The sequence below is a fragment of the Syngnathoides biaculeatus genome, chromosome 18, assembly GCF_019802595.1.
Source record: "Syngnathoides biaculeatus isolate LvHL_M chromosome 18, ASM1980259v1, whole genome shotgun sequence".
In the NCBI taxonomy this organism is placed as follows: Eukaryota; Metazoa; Chordata; class Actinopteri; order Syngnathiformes; family Syngnathidae; genus Syngnathoides; species Syngnathoides biaculeatus.
The window spans coordinates 17009113-17031275 of record NC_084657.1 but is presented as its reverse complement, the minus strand read 5'-3'; the positions used below and the strand labels follow the sequence as shown (position 1 = coordinate 17031275).

The 22163-nt window shown below is 40.5% G+C and overlaps 1 protein-coding gene across 2 annotated transcripts; it reads left to right on the top strand.

The window, feature by feature from the left end:
- Positions 1 to 620: 620 nt before the first annotated feature.
- On the top strand, positions 621 to 21196 carry slc7a1a (solute carrier family 7 member 1a). 2 transcript variants are annotated; one of them, XM_061802391.1, is made up of 13 exons: positions 621 to 787; positions 8768 to 9039; positions 9119 to 9301; positions 9575 to 9733; positions 9836 to 10013; positions 10929 to 11062; positions 12542 to 12764; positions 15619 to 15755; positions 16858 to 16960; positions 17428 to 17621; positions 18633 to 18784; positions 18880 to 18988; positions 19703 to 21196. In XM_061802391.1, exons 2-13 carry the CDS (start codon positions 8853 to 8855, stop codon positions 19885 to 19887), a joined length of 1944 nt encoding a protein of 647 aa, XP_061658375.1. In that variant the 5' UTR covers positions 621 to 787; positions 8768 to 8852; the 3' UTR covers positions 19888 to 21196. The 2 variants fall into 2 exon arrangements, with proteins under 2 accessions (XP_061658375.1, XP_061658374.1); XM_061802390.1 differs by lacking the exon at positions 15619 to 15755 and adding an exon at positions 14946 to 15085.
- Positions 21197 to 22163: the final 967 nt, after the last annotated feature.

Below are 22163 nucleotides of genomic sequence, written 5' to 3'. Positions count from 1 at the left end.
GGGGAATCACTGGGTTAACCCTTAATAAAGCTCGGGTGGTCTAGTAGACTTAGTGTAAAGTTTAGATGTTCTCGTAGTCCTTCTGAAATTATCAACGGCTTTAGAGGACAATCATGTGCGGAGACTTTCCACAGAATCAGGGAATATTGTTCAAAGGTGTCAGACAAAAAGGTACAAAATGTCCAATGGAATCAATCACATGGGGGGACGGCACCTTTTGAAAAACAGGCTAAACGAAATTCCTCCCGAGTTTCCCTTTCAGTAGACATCAACATAGTGACTTCAGAGCATTTCTTATTTCGACAAGGCTTTGGCCCCAGTCTTGAGGCAAATTAGACAAATCTCAAATAAATGCAAACACGTGAGTTTTCATCACATAATGGAGGATACATTAAGAAAAACACGAATTGATAACTTTACAAGTGACTTTTGCTACAGTATAGAGTACATTCAACATTTTTTTTTTTAAATTCATCTAATAACTGGTTAGTTAATTTACAGTAAACTGAAATATGACCACCGCTGGATTTCGGATCAGTGACAACAGCGCCACATCCTTTGGGGCTCCTTTTTAACCCCAGGTATTATGCAACTGCGTCGAACCCACGGCAGGCGGGGCTGCGTGCGCGAGACCACGTTTTAAACCAAGCGGCCCCGAAAACACGCTAAACCGCCTCTACTCTATTCTTCAAGCGGATCACAACAGTTTGGACTTGCATATCGTCCGTCCCTGTCGTGTGCGCGTGTGCGGAGGAAAGTTTTGATGCTCTCGTTCTACTTGTAAAAGGTAAGTAAGCGACTTGTTGCTTCACTGCTACCATGTGCACGCACACAATAGCGCTGTGTTACTACGTGGGAGTGGACATAATGTACAGGCTTTCCACGAAAAAGTGGCGGACACGTTATAACTGCGGATCACATGTCACACACGCACTCAAATCAAGTAAATAAAGTCTTGATGTGCCCCCCACCACCCAAGATCATTGCAATCCGCCCGTGCAGCAACTCCGATAGGCGAATCTTTCTTGCACACGTCATAATGTAAACCATTAAGTGATAGTTTCGAGTTCACTGACATTTCAGCTCTGCATTTATACTCGGATACTGTTCATGTTGGAATTTAACTATTTATAATTGCATTTCCTTGAAGAATCTCATGTGAGTTTTGAGGGGTGAAAAATTACCACCAAATCAGCTCAAAAAGGAATTTAAGGAGTGATACCATCAAAGAACGGATGTTTATTCCCCCCCCCCCATATGATTTTAGTCAATAACTAAAAACATTATTTTCCCAAATACAGTACTTTTTATTGGAGAGGGAGATCAAGAAATATCACCGATATCAGCAATGTGGTGGATGGTCCAAAAAAATAATTACAGTGTAGATTTAGGTTACAAGAACTGTGCGAGGAAACACCCGAGAAAAGTTGAGGAAATGCTTTGGCTTCTTTTATCGAGAAAAAAAGGAGTCAAAATGTTAATACAAATATTAGATGATATAAAAAGTTTTTTTTTTTTAAAAAAAGGAGGAAAAGCCACAGCTGGAAAATAAAAATCAAAAAGCTATTTTTTTTGTGTAGTAATTTTGTGCAAATAAGTTATTTTTAAGTGAATGTAAACGTTGCCGCCCAAACCAAACCGTTTAAGAAAAAAAGTTTTTTTCTCAAATTACATACCAAATCTAGTAGCAGTAGTCATCAAGTAATATGATTTTTTTTTTTTTTTTTTTGTCAAAGGCACATTCGGATTTTCTTCCCCATAAGATTATGACTTTCTCTTAACATTACTTACATATTCTCCTCACATAACTGTATAATGGAACACGTTATTAATGTAAATATTTACTGCAATCTTTTCAAAGATACGAATGGAGTACAATAAACTACATTACACTTTTGATACATTCCCACGGCACAAAAAAGCAAGTCACCTTGCGGACTAAGCACTTATGACTGGATGACTTTAGATTTATGGTCTGAGAAGTTTTTGGGTTTTTTTTCCACAGAAATATTTACTGAATTATGACTTTACTACAGTGGTTAGTGATAGGTGGGTTCAGACTTCTGCCTCCTCCTTAGGAATGAAACTTCATCATAAAACGAAAACCCGCCCCCGTACTAAGTTTAGTAGATTGATTGTAGTACAGTATGTACACAGTTATTATAAGGTCTTAACATATTGTTAAAAGTGTATTTGGCAAGTAGTAAAACACTGAGAAAACAAGGGCAATACACGACATGTACTGCATTGTATTATGTGCTGCCTTCAATTTATGATGCTACACTTAATGACACTTTTTTAAAAAAAAATCATGTCAAAAGTAACCAAAGGAGAAAAAAGGACTAATTTACTAATTGATCTGTACTCGGGAAAGTGCATCAAAAGCGCTCTAAGTACATTTTTTAAAAACTTGTCCTTTGTGTTCTTCAAACGCCGCACAATATGAATATTCTGCCGACCTGCTTTTTTAATTTCCTGCCACTGTGTGAAGTGAAGGTGGGGCAGTTAAGGCTGGAAGCGATGCAACAGTGCCAAATGGTACACGTGAGCAGGATTTGAGGGGGGTGGGGAGGTCTGGAGTGAAAGCAGCAAGTGGACACAGCAGACGTGCCAGCGACAAATCAAATGTCCTAACAAATAAGTACAAGTAGCACTGAGGAGCATAAGTACTCCTCACTTTAGTGTAGACAAGCACAAAATCCTGCCTTCAACTGCATTTTTGTATCCCTTTTTTCACTCTTTGGCTGTCACAACTGGAAGCGCTCCGAACACATCTCGTTTATTTCCAGGCAGTCTAACTTTAGCTGCCGTGAAAGTGGGTCGCCGGTGGTCTGACTGGGACATATCCTCTATGTTCAGCTATGCACAGTATATGTTACGCAAATGTGTGGCGGCTTTCCAGGTTCACCGAGATCAGACCCGCTCACCTCTCCCGTGGGCCGCTCCAAGTCTTCACGCACTCAGTAAGACGAAGACTGTCAACCAAAACTAGGATTTTAAAAAGCAGTGTTGTAACTCGACGGACTATAGACAGCGACTTTACCAATACACTCACAGAGACAAATTGTGTATCGATTCCTGCGGAAGAGACGCCTTCGGGGTTTGAACAGGAAGCAGCTGTCTGCGAATGGCTTTCAAATTGACCAATAATCAGTGTATTGTTTTCAAAGATAAATTGTTCGATATAAAAATAAGTAAAGTAAAGTTACTAGCAGGTGTATTATGTATATACATCATAAGCGTTTCACGACTGGTGTCACAAAATGTAGATTTCAAATCCAAACAAAAAAAAAAAATGTACATTTTCTCATACCAATGAAGTCTTTTAATCTGTGGCGCTTTCCCGGTCTTCTCTGCCTTGCCATCTTGCACTCCTGGAATGATTTTTTTTTCCAGGATCCTCTTTAGCTCTTTGTCATCCGCAGCTTCAAAATGGGTCCCAATGATAGAGCCCTCAAGCTTGGGGAAGGGGGATAGGGGGGCTTGGGGGGGGGGGAATCACACAGACCTCCTGCACGGCGACGCTCTTCTCGGTCAGGAACTGTCAGATGCTCAGGGCATTGTAAGCAGCAACAAGTTGTCCTGCCACAACTCTTGCCTCTTATCATGCACTGAACAAAGCAAACAGCGCAGACGTGCTGGTTGATCATTTTGAGTTTGAAGCATATCTTTTGTGATACCAGTCCTGGAACATTTCTGACACCCCTCATACATAATATGGGTTGGAAACACGGGATAATCGCCGCCGTTTCTACAGACAAGCTAGGCGTTGGAGACGACATCACCACGGCAACGTCCACAGACCCATGTGTAAGCAGCGAGCGGCGGGTGTTTTCTGCCTACTTTAATTCACTCGATGATATCGTCAAAGCTAGATATGTACAGAAGGTCCAACTCTGTGAAGATATCGATCCGTATACTCTCCACGACGATGTACTTTCAAAGGGTCTGAAAGACTTCCCTGAAGTAGAATATCCGGACAGTAGAAATACACATGCTTACTGCTTACAAAATGATCAGAACAGACTTTCAAATAACCATTTGCCTTGTGTACTTGAGCTTCGTTGAGATCTGCACGTCGTATATTTGCAAGCCCCTTTTGTTGCCGTTTTTTTTCAATAACTCCATAGTATCTTCTCCTTCATGCAATCTAATCTTTGGGACAAAGAGGGGAAAAAAAAAAAAAAATCGCTTCCCAATGTGTCTGTTTCCGCGATTTCCACATCCGTAAACGGGACAAAAATCTGGCATGATGACGATGGACAGCTGACTGCTTGTCTGCAACAATGCCGGTCAAGCACCCGGGATGAACAAGCGTGACGTCACATGCAACCCAGCCATACAGTGGCTTCATGCCAAAGGTGGGCAAACTTTTGTGCCACGGCCTACATTAGATTTTTATAACAGTCAGATAATCCACGTCAATGGCAGATGAGGAAAATAAATAAATAAATTACTTATTCAGATTTTGTATTGCATTTCTATTCAAATTAATCATCTATTTCACAAAATATATTTTTATATAGCACTTTGTACAATTTGCAATAAATAACCATTAAATAAAGAATACATCATGAAAATACATGTTAATCAATTATAAGTGCAAAAAAAAAAGCAGATGGATGGAGCCACAACAATGGAAAAAACGTGTGACGAGGGGGGGGGGGGGCACCGTAGCTCCAGCGCATCTATTTTAAGCAGGTGATAAACGGGGCACAATGTATTCTCCATAGGCCCCATCATGCAATTTATGAGGAGTTTAACCTCCTTCCATCTGGACGCCAAAACAAGGTCAGCACGTGTTGCGTTCATCCTTGTTGTTATTGACGGGTTCAGTTTGCAACCTGTCTAGTCTTGCACAACCACACTATCAACACAAATGTTGGAAAACTATTGTTTGACACATATTATTATTTCTTGTTTACTTAAATTTTTGATAGCTTCTCTTCCTCCTATAAGCCCAACTGTGAAAATGAGAAATTGCGCATCCGCTTACTGGAAATTGTATTAACCAAAAAAAAAAATTTTCTAGGTCACAGTGCTGGAAAAGAACTCATAAATGTCAAGTACTGTGTTCTGAGTGCTCCAATTTGATTGGCTGTCAAGGTACACACCCTTGTTTTTCACCTGACACACACCCCCCCCGTAGGGCACGACTGCTACTACTTCCGCACCCTCGACAATTATTTGATAAACTAAATAAAAATGATCTGTCAACTTTAACCACTTTTGACCCCCGACAAACGTATTCACCCATACCTTTATTGAAGCAAATTTGTATGAATTCGTGAGTGTCCACATCTGCGCGACGACTGTGCCTTCTGTGCGTCCGCACGTCACCGCTGCTTGAAATAGCTGAACCATGTGATTCCCGCAGATCATATTTCGGAAGCCTTTAAGTCACCGCACGGTCCCCTCGGTAGCTCAAAGAATAGAGAACAACGTGCTATTTAATCCCATTTCTCTGGAGGCGCGCAGTGTATCAGCAGGAGAAGAGTTAAGTAAGTCACTTTCACCACGTGCAGAGTGTTGCTTTGTTTCTTCTAATTAAGACAATCCTCCATATACTAAATTTATGGGAGAAAATATGCAATGAAAGTAATACATTGGCATTTGTGGGTTTATTTGTTATTTTTTTTTTTTTTTTTACAGGTCCTCTGAGCTTGTACTTTCGGCCCGTCACTATCATATACTTTTAGAATCTATTCTATTAATCACTCTATTGATCGGGTAAATTCATGAAAATTAAGTGCAGGATCTTTTTCTGGTTGAGTAACTGATTATTGTTGTTTATTGGCCATTTTGTAATGTTTAAACAAAACCAAATATGCGATTTCAAAATAGTTTTCAATATATTTGATGATTTGATGATCACCTCTAGCTCTTTTTTTTTTTAAAGAATGGCATGGCAGGCTGCATCTAATACTCGTGGCAGTACACATTTTTGCTGATTATTTGTACTAACAGCACTCAGTAACGCAAACTCCAGTCTCTGAGGAGTTCATGGAGTTCATAAAGACAGCTTTGAGTTACTGTTTCTGCTTGTATATCTCTACACACTCTTCCAGTCATACTATTTTTACACAGATGTTTTTTTTTTTTTTTTTTTAAATAAGCTTAACAGGCACAACCTTGTTTATTGCTCTTCCAGATGATGGTTTTTTATCAATAGGTATAATAAATTGTTTGGAAATCTTTGTTTACCGTGCAACAAAGGATAAATAATATAATATGTAAAATGTCCTACTTATAACAGGCACCAAGCAGCTTCCTTTCTATGTTTTGTAAATATACAATAGTGGTTATTTCATCAAATTCATTTGTGAAATTTTCATCACAGTGGACAGACACAGCGCTGTACTGGCCAGAAATGTCAGATACCGGATTTTCCGCCAGGTATCCAGAACAATCAGTGTTACGGCCGTAACCTGTCAGTGTTCAGTGATTTCCGGAACAAAATACTGCTGTTCCGTCATTTTTGGCACCGATTATCTATGGATTTGCGCAATCGGCGGTTGGGACTGGTCCCTATCGCAATGAATAGCGTGGATCCACTGTGCAAGCTCGAAGTCATCATCTAAACGGAAACAAGCTGATGTGAGCTATTACAGTTACCTAGTTACTGTATGGTATCTGCCTCTGTAGCTGTAAGTAGTTGAGAGTAATAATTTTCCCAGAGGTAGACATGCTAACTCTCATATCTGATAGCAAATGTTAATTTCAAGACAGTGTCGTATTAATACAACGGGGGGGGGGGGGGGTCGTGTCACTTGCATGCACGCCCAATGCACTCCCAGTCTAGCGTACTCTACTACTAAAGCATATATTATAAGCAAAAATAAATGTATTGTAGTGATTTGGATAAAAAAAAAAACTGTGGCATCCCTTTAATCCAGTAACCAGTCCAGTCTTCCATGGAGGTTGCTCTAATATGACAACATTCTTTTTGGACAGGAACTGTCAGATGTTCATGGATGTTGTGCAATGAACTCAGCTAAAGTCGCAGGGTTACTTTGTAGACATGCTGCTTGGCAGTCTGACCCTCAAAGCTCCTGCAAACTTGGACCTTTTCTGACATACTTCATGAGTTTTTGTTTGTTTGTTTGTTTTCTGTTTTCACAATTGTAATGTTAAAGTTGGCATATAATGCATGGGCCTGCATTAATTCCCACTTGATGCACTCAAAACGCTAAATACCAACTTCAAGTGTGACGAGTTAGAGTTTCAAGTCTGTGATCTCCTACATGCATAATTTATCACCTGGAACATTTGAATGAGTTTGTGGAAAGAGGGATGAAAAAATGTGTAAATAACCTTAAGTAGTTTCCATGGGTGTGACATAACTGTATCACTGCCCGCATGACCTTTTAGAGTTTGTGTCACCATGTCAGTCAGTTCTGGAAATGAGCCACCATTAGCATGATGGTGCTCTAGTCCTGCCTTCCATGGGACGTGACACTGGATTCCTCCCCAAACACTCCAGAAAAACTGTAGTGATTTCCCTGTCCCGCATTTTATTCGTCAATCTACTATTTTTGTATGAAGTCAATGATAAGGAATGTGGAAGAGATGCCTGAGCGCTCCTTATCATCATCCAAGGAATATTTTCCACCAACAGCTGTGGTGTTATGCACAGTCAACTGGCTTTGGCACAATGTCTGAAAAGCTGAACACAATCTGTTCCCTGGACAGTGGTTGACATCCAATTTGTTCAAATAAAAAAAAAAAAAAAAAGAAGAAGAAGAAGAAAATAATGAGAATCCTAGAGGACACAATGTTAGGAGAAATAATTTGCTCCGCTATCAAACTGTCACCATCATAAAATCTTGATTAACAGTGCAAGCCTTTTTTAAAACTAAAATGATTGATTTTGATAGTGAAAACTAAAAGTTAACCAGTGTAATATCCGTCCATTTTCTATACTACTTATCTTGTTCGGGGTCACAGAAAGCTGATGCCGAACCCAGCTCACTTGGCACAGAAGGCGGATACACTCTAGACTAGTCACCAGTCAGTCACTTGGCAAGCATTGATGGATACCACTGGTGTAACATTAATGTGTTTAACAGCTAAACGAGGAAATCGTAAAAATAAAATGTCTGCTTGGCCGCTTGCAAGCTAACTTCTAGCGGGAGCAGCTTTCATTAAGCATCAGTTGAATTTGTCGAACATTGTCCAACCTCCATCAATCAGGGCAATAGTACAAAGTCCATGGAAATTGGTGAGGTAAATTTTTCCTAAACTTAAATAATGACAATTAGCGGTCAGTATTAGTCACGTCTGTTGTGGATGTGTGTGTCAGTGTGCGCGTGCATGTGTAATAGACTCTAAAACTGTCACAGTCGTTGAGTCATGATTAGTTAGAAGAGTTAGAAGAGTTATGATTCTTCATATCCTAAAATCTCTTCAGGGGGATTTGGTTCCATGCCTGTGAGTTGTGTTGTGTAACACATGTCAACAACACATCAAGCAATAAACTGGATTATCCATATAGACCTTTTACTTTTTGGACACTTGTCAGAAATTGCGGATTTGGGATGTGTTATGCAAGAGAGGAAACTGTTCTACATAGGTTTGTCAACTATGTCCACGGTGTAGATCTGGTTGCAAGTGTGGCCGCTAAAAGTGTTCCCAGAGAAATGCGCCTCTCTGCCAGTGGATCAAGCTTCTTCTGTTAACCGCTGTATATAACTGTACGCTTCAAACCTGAGCTCATTTCCACCAGCGACAGAGACTCTTGCATTTTCTTTTTTTGCGCCCTCTGAAGGTGTGTGCCGCTCTTCCCCCTTGACCTCCCACATCGCGGTCAACCGTCTCCAGCTCGCCAGCCTTCCCTTCCCTCCATCGGACCAATGGGACTGGACAAACTTGTGAGATTTGGGAAGCAGTTGCTGAGGGTCAAAGTGGTGGACTGTAACACGGATGATTCTCGGCTGTCGCGATGCCTGAACACTTTAGACCTTGTGGCGCTGGGGGTGGGCAGCACGCTGGGGGCCGGCGTCTACGTGCTTGCGGGTGCTGTTGCACGGGAGAATTCAGGTATTTCCAAACATGATTTAAAACTCCGGTCAAATGCCGTCGAATGCTTCTAAATCCGAGTCTTGCTTCGCCCTCCCAGGTCCCGCCATAGTGCTGTCTTTCCTGATAGCAGCTTTAGCATCGGTCCTAGCCGGCTTGTGCTACGCTGAATTTGGAGCTCGTGTTCCCAAGACAGGGTCAGCTTATCTGTACTCTTATGTGACTGTTGGCGAACTCTGGGCCTTCATAACTGGCTGGAACCTCATCCTTGCCTATATCATTGGTAAGCCTACGTTTACTACTGTAAAAAAAAAATAGAGCACCCCCCCGAGCCGCATCTTCCATTTGGCTGGTTGAAATACTCTCTCTATTCAGCCGGTAAAATCCAACATATCCTTTATTAACCTGATCTGTCTGAAAATGTTCAATGGAATGTTTCCTCAATGTGCAGCTAAATTGTCTATATCGGACAAATCTAATTAGAATTGTGTTACCCATATAAAAACTTACAGCTATGACAAAAACGATAAGCTTTAATAAGCTTCCTTCAATTCAGGTACTGCAAGTGTGGCCAGAGCATGGAGTGCTACCTTTGATGAGTTAATAGGAAAGCGGATAGAGGAGTTCTGCAGAGGGTACATGCACATGAATGCACCGGGAGTCCTGGCAGAATACCCTGACTTGTTTGCTGTAGTCATCATTATCACCCTCACCGGTAAGAAGAGAAAAAATATAAACAGTAGTTTTTCATAACTTGTTTTCCCCTCTGACCATGTGAATTCATGAGCTTTTCTCACCCGCCTTGATAACATCGCAGGTCTGCTGGCATTTGGAGTGAAAGAGTCTGCAATGGTCAACAAGGTTTTTACGTGTATCAACATGCTAGTCCTGTTGTTCATGGTGATCTCTGGCCTGGTCAAAGGTACTTTGAAGAACTGGTACCTGGACCCCAATGAAATCCTGCGTGCATTTAACAGCAGTAACTACACCCACAAGTAAGAGCACACACACACACACACACACAGACTAACACTAACTACTTCCTTCACGAAGCATGAGGCAACAGAGCTTCAATTTTCATGTTGATCCACATCCAATTATTGTGAAGTCATGAAATATGAAAAACTCATCTGGGGTCCGACATTGATTTTTTATGAGTGGCTAAATGTTGCCTATTGGTTTTTGCTGCGTGATTGACGGTGAACTGCGTCTAAAATGTCACAGATGTAACCCCCAATGAAAAATGCACATGAGCTTTTGCAATGTATTTCCGGGTTCTAAGCATTCGAAAAACATACCAATTTTGTATATCTAGTCCATATAGCATTTTACAATCGTAATTATCGATACTGTATTCATAATTTCATACACAGCTCTGGCTAGAAAGCGAAGCACGGCTCATCTCTATTCCCAAAATTCACTGGTGCAATCACAAAACATTCTCAAAAATACAAACTTTCGCCTTTGTCACATCTTCCCTCTTTTTGTGGCAATCTTTCTTCTGCGACAAACGTGCCATGCTTTTGTGGTTCAGTTTAAAAAAAAATAACAGAAAAAAAACATTGATACATGTTTTACTATGTGGGGCCTCAAAACCCAATACAATGTCACTTTTTTTTTTGTTTTTTACTGCTACGCACGGGTTGATATGCAGTGAGAAGTTGGTCGTAGCCACTTTTCTATATGGTTTAGGTAAGTTCTGTTACGTTCAGCCCCATTGCTTGGTGTGCAGCAGGCCTTAGTCTCTACTCCTACTATTGCTACTTTGCTAGTTACTACTACCTACAGGACGTGATTGGAATATTTTGCAATTGTTGACCCTTCATATCTACATTTTCTATTGATCATTTTTTTATATATACTTTTTATTTTGCACATAATCCAAGTTCCTTGTGTGTGCGTGTGTCTAGTTTTACAGATGTCATGCCAACTACAGAAGAACTAGGTGCCGGTGGGTTCATGCCATTTGGTATCACGGGCGTCCTGTCTGGAGCTGCTACCTGTTTCTATGCATTTGTTGGATTTGACTGCATAGCAACAACAGGTCAGTGTTGATTGGGTTGTCCCCGAAGTCTTCCTCTAATTTCCCCATGCCGACTATCACCCAGTGGGCATAGTTTTGGGGGAGTGTAAATAGATCTCGAGCGGAGATCATGTACCCAAAGCTTGTCCAAACATTTACCCTCATTACATAAGCAGGGCAAAGAGAAACACTAAAGTTTTCGAGGGCTTGGCCCAATACAAACTGTGACGCAGGTAAAAAGAATCACCCGGACAAGCCTTCCTTTTATGTACTGTCGTCTAATCTCTTCACTCTGCAAAAAGCCTGTAAAAGCTTCCTCTCGGTCCTCGTGTCCCACCCCTCTATGTCCTGAATTCTTATTGGCTCCTGTGGCATTAACCCTGAGCATTTATCTGAGTTTTATTTATGAGGGCGCTTCAGTCCAACAGTTTGCAGACAGTTTTCAGTATGTACAATCTGGGTCAGTCAGTGGCTTTGACCTGCCAAAAATAGTGAAAGGATCCAGACGGCGTTATGCACGTTCCCATCATTGCAATGTGATTTTTAACTGCACAACAAGTCCTGAGTGTTCGTCTCAGGAACGCGGTTACGTAATGGCCAGCAGTTGAATAGTCGGGTGTTTCGGTCTTACGCGCGCTAAATGAGCTCCTTGTTCAATTCTGTTGCAAAATGCAGCAGAAACAATTATTAAATCAATCAGTTTGCCCTGTTTTTCCACCATGTTCCACCAAACAGTGATGTACAAGGTATAGAAAAGATGTAAGATGCTTATATTACAATTTTGTGTGCTACTGCTAACAAACAGAAGGGAATAAAAATAATCTCCCCAAAAATGGTGAGCAAAATTCCTCAGTGCTGATAAAAACTGAGCAAGATAAGAATACATTTGTTGCATTTGATTGTATTCGATAAGAGCAGTCATTTCCAAATCATTCAATTTCAGTTTTACGCTCTTTGGTTTTAGTTATTAAAAAACAAATAATGCTTTCTTTGTATTGTTTTGTAGTTGAATGATCTATGACACCGATTATGATAATGTACTTTTTTCAAGATATACTTTTGGTGACATTTTTGTTTTGTGGCAATTCTAAGATTTTTCTTATTGGTTGTCTGGGGCCAAAACCAACAATTGGTATGTCCAAATGTTGATCACGTTTGATATATTTTCTCACAAAGCAACACTATTGGTCTACCCACACGTGTGTTAATTTTACTGACCAATCTAAAGAGTTGAAAATGCATCTCTCAGCAACGAAGCGTCAATGGCTCAACAAATGTTAAATTTTTATTAATTTTTTGGTTTCCTGAAAAGTGATCATTTCAGAGATGGAAGGTTTAGGTCTAATTTTAGAGTTATGTGAAATATGTGCCTTGGTCTAATAAATGGAAGAGATAAACAGAATAAAAACTCAAAACTGGACAACTTGAAAACAAACAAAAGGTCACAAGTGTAACTAAAGGTAGTGTGCAATTTTTTTTTTTTTAACATGATCCTCTCAGGAGAAGAGGCGAAGAACCCCCAGCGAGCAATCCCGATTGGCATTGTGTCATCGCTGCTGATCTGCTTTGTGGCGTACTTCTGCGTTTCTGGCGCGCTCACGCTCATGATGCCGTACTACCTGCTTGACAGCAATAGCCCCCTGCCCGTTGCTTTTAAGTACGTGGGCTGGGAAGGAGCCAAATATGCCGTGGCTGTCGGCTCCCTTTGCGCACTGTCCACAAGGTAGGCCCTCTCGTACTATGCATATATGCTTTCAGTCAGTTTATTTGTGTATGGATGTCTTTTTAAGGCTTGGCTTGCTAAAAATTTTGTGCCAACAGACAGCATGAGCAGTTATGAGATCAGCAAAGGTCACTGCAAGTTGCAACCTTTCTAAAAAATCTGCTCTGACAGGAGAAGTTCACGTGTCTTTGAATGTGTGTCCGTAACCTCGATTGACCTTGCAACTCGGCTGTTTTGCTAGATGATTATAATACAATGGACTCGCAACACAATACAATAGACTCTCAGTACACAAACAGTTCAACAGTCAAACAAAATTTAACCTATGGTTATGCCGTGGCAGTTCCAACAGCCTTTTGCACTTTTTCACGAGAGGAACTGTGGTACTGCATGCGGGAGTTCAGGTGTGGCGGAGAAATATGTTAGAATAGTACAGGACATGTATGAGGGCAGCAGAACAGTGGTGAGGTGTGCCGTAGGCGTAACAGAAGAATTTAAGGTGGCGGTGGGACTGCTTCGGGGTTCCGCGCTGAGCCCCTTCTTGTTTGCGGTAGTAATGGATAGGCTGACAGATGAGGTTAGACTGGAATCCCCTTGGACCATGATGTTCGCAGATGATATTGTGATCTGCAGTGAAAGCAGGGAACAGGCGGAGGAACAGTTAGAAAGATCGAGACACGCACTGGAAAGGAGAGGAATGAAGATTAGCTGAAGTAAAACAGAATATGTGTGCATGAATGAGAGGGTCGGAGGAGGAAGAGTGAAGCTCCAGGGAGAAGAGATGGAAATAATCTGTCTGCACAGAAGAAAATGAGTACATAAGTACAGTAGATAATTGCATACAAATTATATTACAAAACTGCTGCTAAAGTAAATACAAAGATCTATATGCCACGCTTAGTCATTTCAAAAATAATTAGTTGAATAATATTTTCAAAACATCTTCCTGTTCTGGAGACATGCACTGGAAAGGAGAGGAATGAAGATTAGCTGAAGTAAAACAGAATATATGTGCGTGAATGAGAAAAGTAGAGGGGGAAGAGTGAGGCTACAGGGAGAAGAGATAGCGAAGGTGGACGACTTCAAATACTTGGGGTCAACAATACAGACCAATGGAGAGTGTGGTAAGGAAGTGAAGAAACGGGTCCAAGCGGGGTAGAACAGTTGGCGGAAGGTGTCTGGTGTTCTATGCGACAGAAGACTCTCCGCGAGGATGAAGGGCAAAGTTTATAAAACAATGGCGAGGCCCGTCATGATGTACGGATTAGAGATGGCGGCACTGAAGAAATAACAGGAAGCAGAACTGGAGGTGGCAGAAATGAAGATGTTCAGGTTCTCACTCGGAGTGAGCAGGTTGGATAGGATTAGAAACGAGCTCATCAGAGGGACAGCCAGAGTTGGATGTTTTGGAGACAAGGTTCGAGAGTGCAGACTTTGATGGTTTGGACATGTCCAGATGCGAGAGAGGGAGTATATTGGTAGAAGGGTGCTGAGGATGGAGCTGCCAGGCAAACGAGGGAGAGGAAGACCCAAGAGAAGGTTGATGGATGTTGTGAGGGAAGACATGAGGACAGCGGGTCCTAGAGAGGAAGATGCACGAGATAGGCTTAGATGGAAAAAGATGACACGCTGCGGCGACCCCTAATGGGACAAGCCAAAAGGAAAAGAAGGAGGAGGACTATATTCGCTGCTCTTTGTCTAATGCTGTAGACCTGAAAGAATTACAGATGACATCATCGATTAAATCAATTAACCACTGTGCTCTAGATTTGAAATTTACATCAATTCGGAAGGGGCATAATTAGTTTGAAATCCAAACAAATCAAACGTCGGACAATGTTTTAGAACTCTCCAAATCTCATTTGACATCTGAGGGTCTACTGCCAAGTTAGATACAGTAACTAACAGATGTGACCTGGCCTTACAGTGCCAAGCAAGAAACTGTAATGACGTGAATGGATATACATATGTTAACAATGTTTTTAATTGCATGCAACTGCCATTCTCACTGCATGCATAATACTGTATTACCCAATTTACGTCATTATGTTGTGTATGTCACTATGAATGCAATGTCATATTTGTTGACGATTTGAGATAATATCTTGTGTTTGTGTACTGCCTTCTCACATATGTCTGGATACTATATTTCCTGGTCCCCACTACCCCCACCTCTGGTAGCCTGCTGGGCTCTATGTTTCCGATGCCCCGTGTCATCTGGGCTATGGCTGACGACGGGCTGCTTTTCGAGTTCTTGGCCAAGATCAGCCCGCGCAGCAAAACCCCATTAACTGCAACCCTCACCTCTGGCATAGTGGCAGGTGAGACACTAACACGCATGTGTTTAAAAGGCCATACGTGGTTTCTTAGTTTTCCTTTTTCATACTACTGGGCTCATTGAGGTTGGGTTGTATATTAGCTGATACTTTATTTGAATGAGAGAGCCCTGGGAGAAACGAGTACCCAAAGCATGCAAAAGGAACTCACTAATCCTCTCTAATCTCATGTCATTTCTATTCTGAGGATACAATGCAGGATGTTTGTATACCACATGACTTTTTTCAACCCAGTTTGGAACGCAGATTGCAAACAAGTGGAATCAGTTGTTATCCGAGACAAACCTTTTGCATGCAGCCATCAAAACATTAAGTCCACCGGCATGCCCCTGTCGCTTGTGTGTGGTCGGTCTTGCATGCCGCCGCTTTTTTCCATTTGTGGCTAGTCTGCAACTTTTTGTTTCTTATCGACTAATTATTTCCTTCTCTCCTCCTACTGACCTTTCTCAATTCCCCCCCGTGCCCTGTTCTCATGCCTGTCACCCCCATCTGTTATTTACCTCCCCATGCCATCCCAGTCTGTTGGGTTCCATGTTCCCTCTGCCACGTATCATCTTTGCCATGGCTCGGGATGGCCTGCTCTTCTCCTTCCTGGCCAACGTCAGCGAGAGGAAATCCCCCATAACGTCCACTGTGACTGCCGGGGTTCTGTCTGGTAAGATGAATAGGGCACGCAAAGATAGCTACATGTGTTGTTTTCGACTTTGCTGAATGATCAATTGCAGTTATAAGTCTGGGTCTATGGTAACAGAAGTCGTTACCCACATATTAAGTAGCCTAATCTTATTTAAGCCAATACTGTTCCGCTTTCCAATTTAGCACAGGGTTTTGGCACCAATCTTGTGAGAGCCTTGGGCATTTCAAAAACAAAAATAGGAGAGCACATATTAAGATGATTTCACTTATCTTGAAGATAAATGCTAAATGTAAAAATACAACCAAACACAGATCTGGCCAACTCATCATGCATCAGTTTTGTTTTGGATGTTTTGCTTTCCCCACAAATGCCGTCTTGCGTTAACGATGCCACAATTTATGCGTAACGTGAACCAAATTTCAAAGGTCAGTCATCTTTGTAATCAGGATAGACCAAATATTTGCTAGGATTATCAGCAGTGATAATCGGCATTTAGACGGATGTCGACATGATTTATTTTTTTTAAAATCCTAGGACCACTAAGAAATTTATTTAAAACTGGGTAAATGTGAGGGATTTATTTATTAATTTACTTTTCATTGGACTTTTCATTTAACTTTAAAGAGATGCTGCTGTCCCTGGGGATGCCTTGATTATTATTTTTTTTATGTTTTTTGTTGTTTTTTTTTGTTTGAAATTAAAACAAAGATAAGTGAAAGATTAACATTTCAGTTATTTTTACATTTTACAAAACCTTTCTTCCTTCCTAAGAGTTTTTATTTGACTTTATAAGGCACCCTGTTGAGTCTGGGAGCTCTCTGCACTTTTTCTTAGAATTTTAAAATAAGACTTGAAAAAAAACGTGAACATGTTCAAATTATGAAAAGCTTTTGAATGAAGACGTTTAAAGACTTTGAAACAAACTTAAATGATGGCGTTTGCACTGTTTCAGATTTTGACACCAATATTCCTTTTTACAACAAATGATTATCGGCTACACATATCAGTTATCAGCCTCCTTGACTATTAATAATCGGTAAAAACACACAGTAGATCTTTCTCCAGTTTGTTACCAAATTTCTTACAATTATTGTCACTTTCTCTTTTTCTTCCCTTCAAGCTATCATGGCATTTCTGTTTGACCTGAAGGATCTGGTGGACCTGATGTCCATAGGCACACTGCTGGCCTACACATTAGTGGCTGCCTGCGTCTTGGTACTAAGGTCAGTGCAGCACTGTCAGAACCGTCAGAGAGTTGTTCAAACAAGAATTAACTAGAGGTGCTTATGTCAGTCTATTCAGCTCCATGTCACACAAGCAGGACATACTTCACTGTCAAAAGTCAATCCTGGGTATTTTGCCCTAGATGAAGAAGTTACACAGGTAATAGGCACTTCATCAGTTCGGTCACCACCCCCCCATAATGCCACATCTGCTCTCAGGCAACCATGGAAATTGAGCCCTGCATCCATATTCAATGTAATTTCACACCTCATCGTCTTTTAAACTGCAGCACAGATTATGACTGACTTCATCTGTGCTTGCGGACAGTGTGATTGACAGTACTCATAAGCGGGATTATTGCCTGCTAACAATACAGTATGACAGTGGATGACTGTGAGCAAGCTGGTTTTTGCAGCTACTGTATTTCAGAGTTGAATTCGGCTTGGTGTACATCTTTGATTGCCAGGTACCAGCCCGAGCAGCCCAGTCCGGTCTATCAGATGGCCAATATGCAGGAGGAGCTGGAGCAGAATGAGGGCAGTATGGGCATCCTACCCGGTATAGAGGAGAGGTTCAGCTTCAAGACGTTGTTCTTCCCGGACAACCTCGATCCCACCTCCCTTTCAGGCTTCACGGTCAACATCTGTGCCTCTGTCATGGGTATGCAAAATGCTAATGCACTAATCTTACTTCCATCCAGACTACACCAAGATCAGATCTTAAGCAAGGCATAAACATTTGGCTATGATTTAGGACATGGATTCGCAAAACTTATGGGTTCAAGAACCGCTTGGAAGGGAGAATTTTTTCAAAAGGCCCTCCTCAAATTCCTAACTCCAATTAAACTGAACTACCACCTGCACCCTTAAATGTGTAATGAAATTATTTTTTGGAAGTTTTAACATAGGAAGTCAGTGTTGCCATTTAGTGGTTTGATTCCTATATATTATTGGGTGACTTTAGCAATCTAATAGTGACTATTCAGGGAAAATGACCTTTAAAGGGGGGGTTGTAATTTAAAAAAAAAAATAGTTTTTTCTTTAGATTGCATAAAATGGAGCCAGAAATGGGTGATTTTTTTTTACACATATTTATGAAATAAAATCTATTATAAAAGAAAGACAAAGTGATTTTTTTGGGGGGGGTGGTGGATGCATTGTCTCTCTTTGATTCCCCACTTTAAAGTACTTTGCAAAAGAAGTTATCTATCATCATGTAGGAGACTTTTTGACCCAAAGCATGTCCTTCTGAGCCTGCAAAAAATTTGTCGGGGTTTCCTTTTTTCATCTGTACATCCTTACTTGAAAAGGAAATCTTCTAGAAATTCTGTATGCATGCAGAGATGTCTGATTTATGTGAAACACTACAATTATATCACCGGTTTTAAATAGCCCACTGGCGGCCGAGCCCCTATACTGTATGTAGGTATTTCAATTAGGGCTCACAGATCCAAGGAAGTTTTAATCCAGACATTTGAAAACATAATCCATGTGCAGTAAACCCAACAAGTATGCACATCTGACAGCCGATAACACGTTGCTTTGGATTTTTCATGTTAAATTATGACTGCTGCCACATGTGCAATCTATATCACAACCAAGGAAACCTACAATCAAGGGTTAGCTCAGATTTAACAGCGATGCAACTTTTCACTATTTCGTTGCTATGCAGGCCTGCTGATCCTGATGTTCAGTGCACTGGCTGTCCAGGGAGGCTCAACTTTGTTGAACATTGTATTCCTCATTATCATCTTTATCATTTGCCTCCTCCTCACTTGTATTGTCTGGAGACAGCCACAGAGCAAAACAAAGCTCTCTTTTAAGGTTTGTGTCTTTGCACAGCCATAAATGAGCACTCAGTGAAATGAAACCAGACACCCTGCACATTTGTGACGCATCTGTGATATTTTCCTTTTTAGGTTCCACTGGTCCCTATTCTTCCTGTGATCAGCATGTTTGTTAACGTCTACCTGATGATGCAGCTAGACAGGGGCACTTGGATACGTTTTTCTATCTGGATGGCTTTAGGTAAACTGCTCCTTTGCAGGCAGCAATATTATGGGTTGCCATGTTGGCATAAGCAGTGGCGGTTTCTGACATGTGCACTACGAGTGGCTGCACAGGGTGGCGTTGCAACCCTTAAACGATGCAATTGTCCAATTGTCAAGCAATACAGAGACCCTCGTCGTTTGTTAGATCGATCTTATTTCCAGCCCATCAGCAGAACAAAAGCATACACATTTAGAGAAGGTTTTACTTAGCACTTTCCCAACATGCGAAAATTTTAGAACAGTCAAGATGATTGACTTAAACGTACTGTACTTCCTTGACGCAAGTTACAGTGCTATTTTCCTCGTTAGTCAAACTTGTGTTACTTAAAGTGGTTGAAACTGCAGATTTTTAAGTAAATAGCTGACGATAGATCACTCTTTTCATCAACCGTATTTGGGCTGCTTTTATATGTTGACATACAGGCACAATCACAAGTCCAGAGTTACTTTATTATGATTAAATTTAGGGTGCGTTTCCCTTCTCTTTCATGTTTGTTTTTAATCATGATAAACATTGTTTGACATTGAAAAGTGATTTAAATTTTCCTGGTCATTGTTTATGGAAATCTCTTGGAATGGCCGTGCTGGATAGCAATGTAATGAAAGAGCTAACAAATGCACGACTTAAATCACATTTACAACATTGTGTACAACAGTGACCTCTGCATATCCCCCACCCCCCACTTCCCAGGTTTTTTGATCTACTTTTGCTACGGCATCCATCACAGCGCCGAGGCGACGGCGCCCCGCTCGTCTCCAGAAACGGAAATGAACGGCTTCAAGCGTGACCGAGATTCCGTATCAACGACACCCGAAAAGGAGGCCTTCCTTCACAACGGCATCGAGGTCATGGATGATGATGACGGAGACGTGTAGGGATCTTTGTTTTGCATACACAACGACCTGCTCTGGCAACGGTGTGTCTGTATAATTCGGCTGGCGTATCGGCCAGTCCTTCAAGTAACGATTTGGGAATGTTTAAACTAAGATATTCAATCACAGGATTTGTGAAGCTGCACAATGATGTATTGAATATTGTGCTGAAATATGAGGGTTCAATTGGTATTATGGAGCTTGACAGTTCCTGGGTTACCATAGTATTTGCTTGTCTGGGTCAGATAATGTCCACAAGCAAGTAATTACCAACTTCTTTTATTCCCTTTCAATGAAACCAATTTTATGTGTATTAACAGTGTTAAACAAGTTCCAAAATGTTACTAGTTATTGTCAATTGAACATAATGTTATAGTAGGGGCTCTGAATAGGTGTACATTACACTACTTGTACATTTGAGTTACTTTCACCAAAAACACTACAGAATTGTAAAGCATGAAAATAATCTTTAATAGCTTTTAACAAGACCATAATATTTGTTAAACAATTTTAATAAGCCTACTCCCCTTTGTAATGTGGAAATATCATCAGGGGAAATCTTATCCCCCCAAAAAAATCGTATTTACTTTGTTTCAAATATTGGGCCTTAAAACAACAGCAAAATATATAAATCTGCCAGCCATTAGAAAAACAAACTTGATGCCGATAATACCGATGAACGGATGCAATGACGTATGAATAATAACTGAAAAGTCCGTCGGATGGGCGGGATTTAAACCGCCTTTCATTTTGACAGATATACTATAATCCCAGATTATAAAAAAAAAATGTTGGTCCAACAATTGAACATGTCCAAGAAAAGCAACCTCTGGTCACCCCCAGTGCATTGTTACATGCATAGTGATTGTAATGTGATTACTTCTGTCACACGTTGCTGGGTTCCAACACTGTGGACACATTTCCTGACATGCAGCAGTACATGCTATACTTGCCAAAACTTATGTAAGTGATGTTGAAATGTTCTCCCACTTCTGGCAGGACACTCCAACACAAATAGCTCATCTCTAATATTGCTGTCCTTCACTTGCAGCACAAATGGCTGCCACCTGTTAGGGCAGCAGCAGAGGATGCAGGTCATACAAGGATCAGGTGTCCAAAATAAGGTCACAAGTAGGAGTTCTAGTTCTAGTAGTACTTCTAGTTTGGATGTCATTGATGAATCTATGACTAGTGCTGAGCATTGCATTTGAGCATTTTCACAGTGCTGGCTGCTGTGTCCTTTTTAGCACGTGTGCTTGTTACATTGTGTTGTTGTCGTTTTCCCAGACGTAATGTGAAAGAAACAATGCCTTGCCTTGTAGGCTTTAAAATATATATATATAATATATATATATATAATATATATATATATATTATATATATATATATATATATATATATATATATATATATTCTCCTTTCCTTTATTATAGGCTTTACCAATTTTTCATTCTATACATTTATGCATCATTAAGGCTGTTTTCTTTTCAGATCAGTATCTAAGTTTCAGTTATTTTAAAATGGAATCAAATTGAATCCAAAACTGTTTTTTTTTTTTTTTAACTTTGTACAAATTTTAAATAGAAAAATTACATTAGCCACAGCTATTTAGATTGCAGTTGAGGTCTTATTTTTAAGACAAGATATTTACTGTGTGGGTTCGGAAGTTTCCCACAACAATGTGACTAAAACAGTACAATAAAAGAATATGTATATAATTTTGTTTATACCACTTGAAGTAAATTATTTGTAAATGTGGGAATGGTGCGTTTTTATTTTGTGTTTGGTGTATAAATTGTGGATGATTTGGTTACAGCGGGTTTTGTGTTGCACAGTTACCTGCATTCTATCTATCATATCTTGTATCCTCAGTAGTGTTCAAAATCACTGAGTTCACTTGACATATGAATTAGGTATTAACAAAAGTCAGTAGTTGTGAGGTGAAGGGTTGTGTGTCAGTCAGTAGGTCCTTGGGTTCTGTTATCGATCACAGGAGATGAAAAATAAAAACTCACCATTCTATTGTACAGTAATTATAAAGTCCTTGAACTGCGCATGCTTCTGTAATTTTAATTTGCTGCAACCTGTTCAATTCTTACAGAGGGAAATTTGCTGGTTCTCTGTCTGGAAGAATAAAGCAATACTATATTCCCATTCTTTGAATTACTCAATTTTTCAACATGACAGATTCCAGGTACTGTCATTCAAACATGAATGTCATACCTGGGTGGCACCTACTGCGGGAGACAAATTCTTTGTGTGTTGTTACATACTTAGCC

Coding starts and splice junctions, on each gene's coding strand:
- slc7a1a (XM_061802390.1), top strand. CDS start 8,853: ATGGGACTGGACAAACTTGTGAGATTTGGGAAGCAGTTGCTGAGGGTC. Junction 12,765..14,945: donor CTTTGCGCACTGTCCACAAG/GTAGGCCCTCTC, acceptor CACCTCTGGTAG/CCTGCTGGGCTCTATGTTTC. Junction 18,785..18,879: donor AAACAAAGCTCTCTTTTAAG/GTTTGTGTCTTT, acceptor TTTCCTTTTTAG/GTTCCACTGGTCCCTATTCT.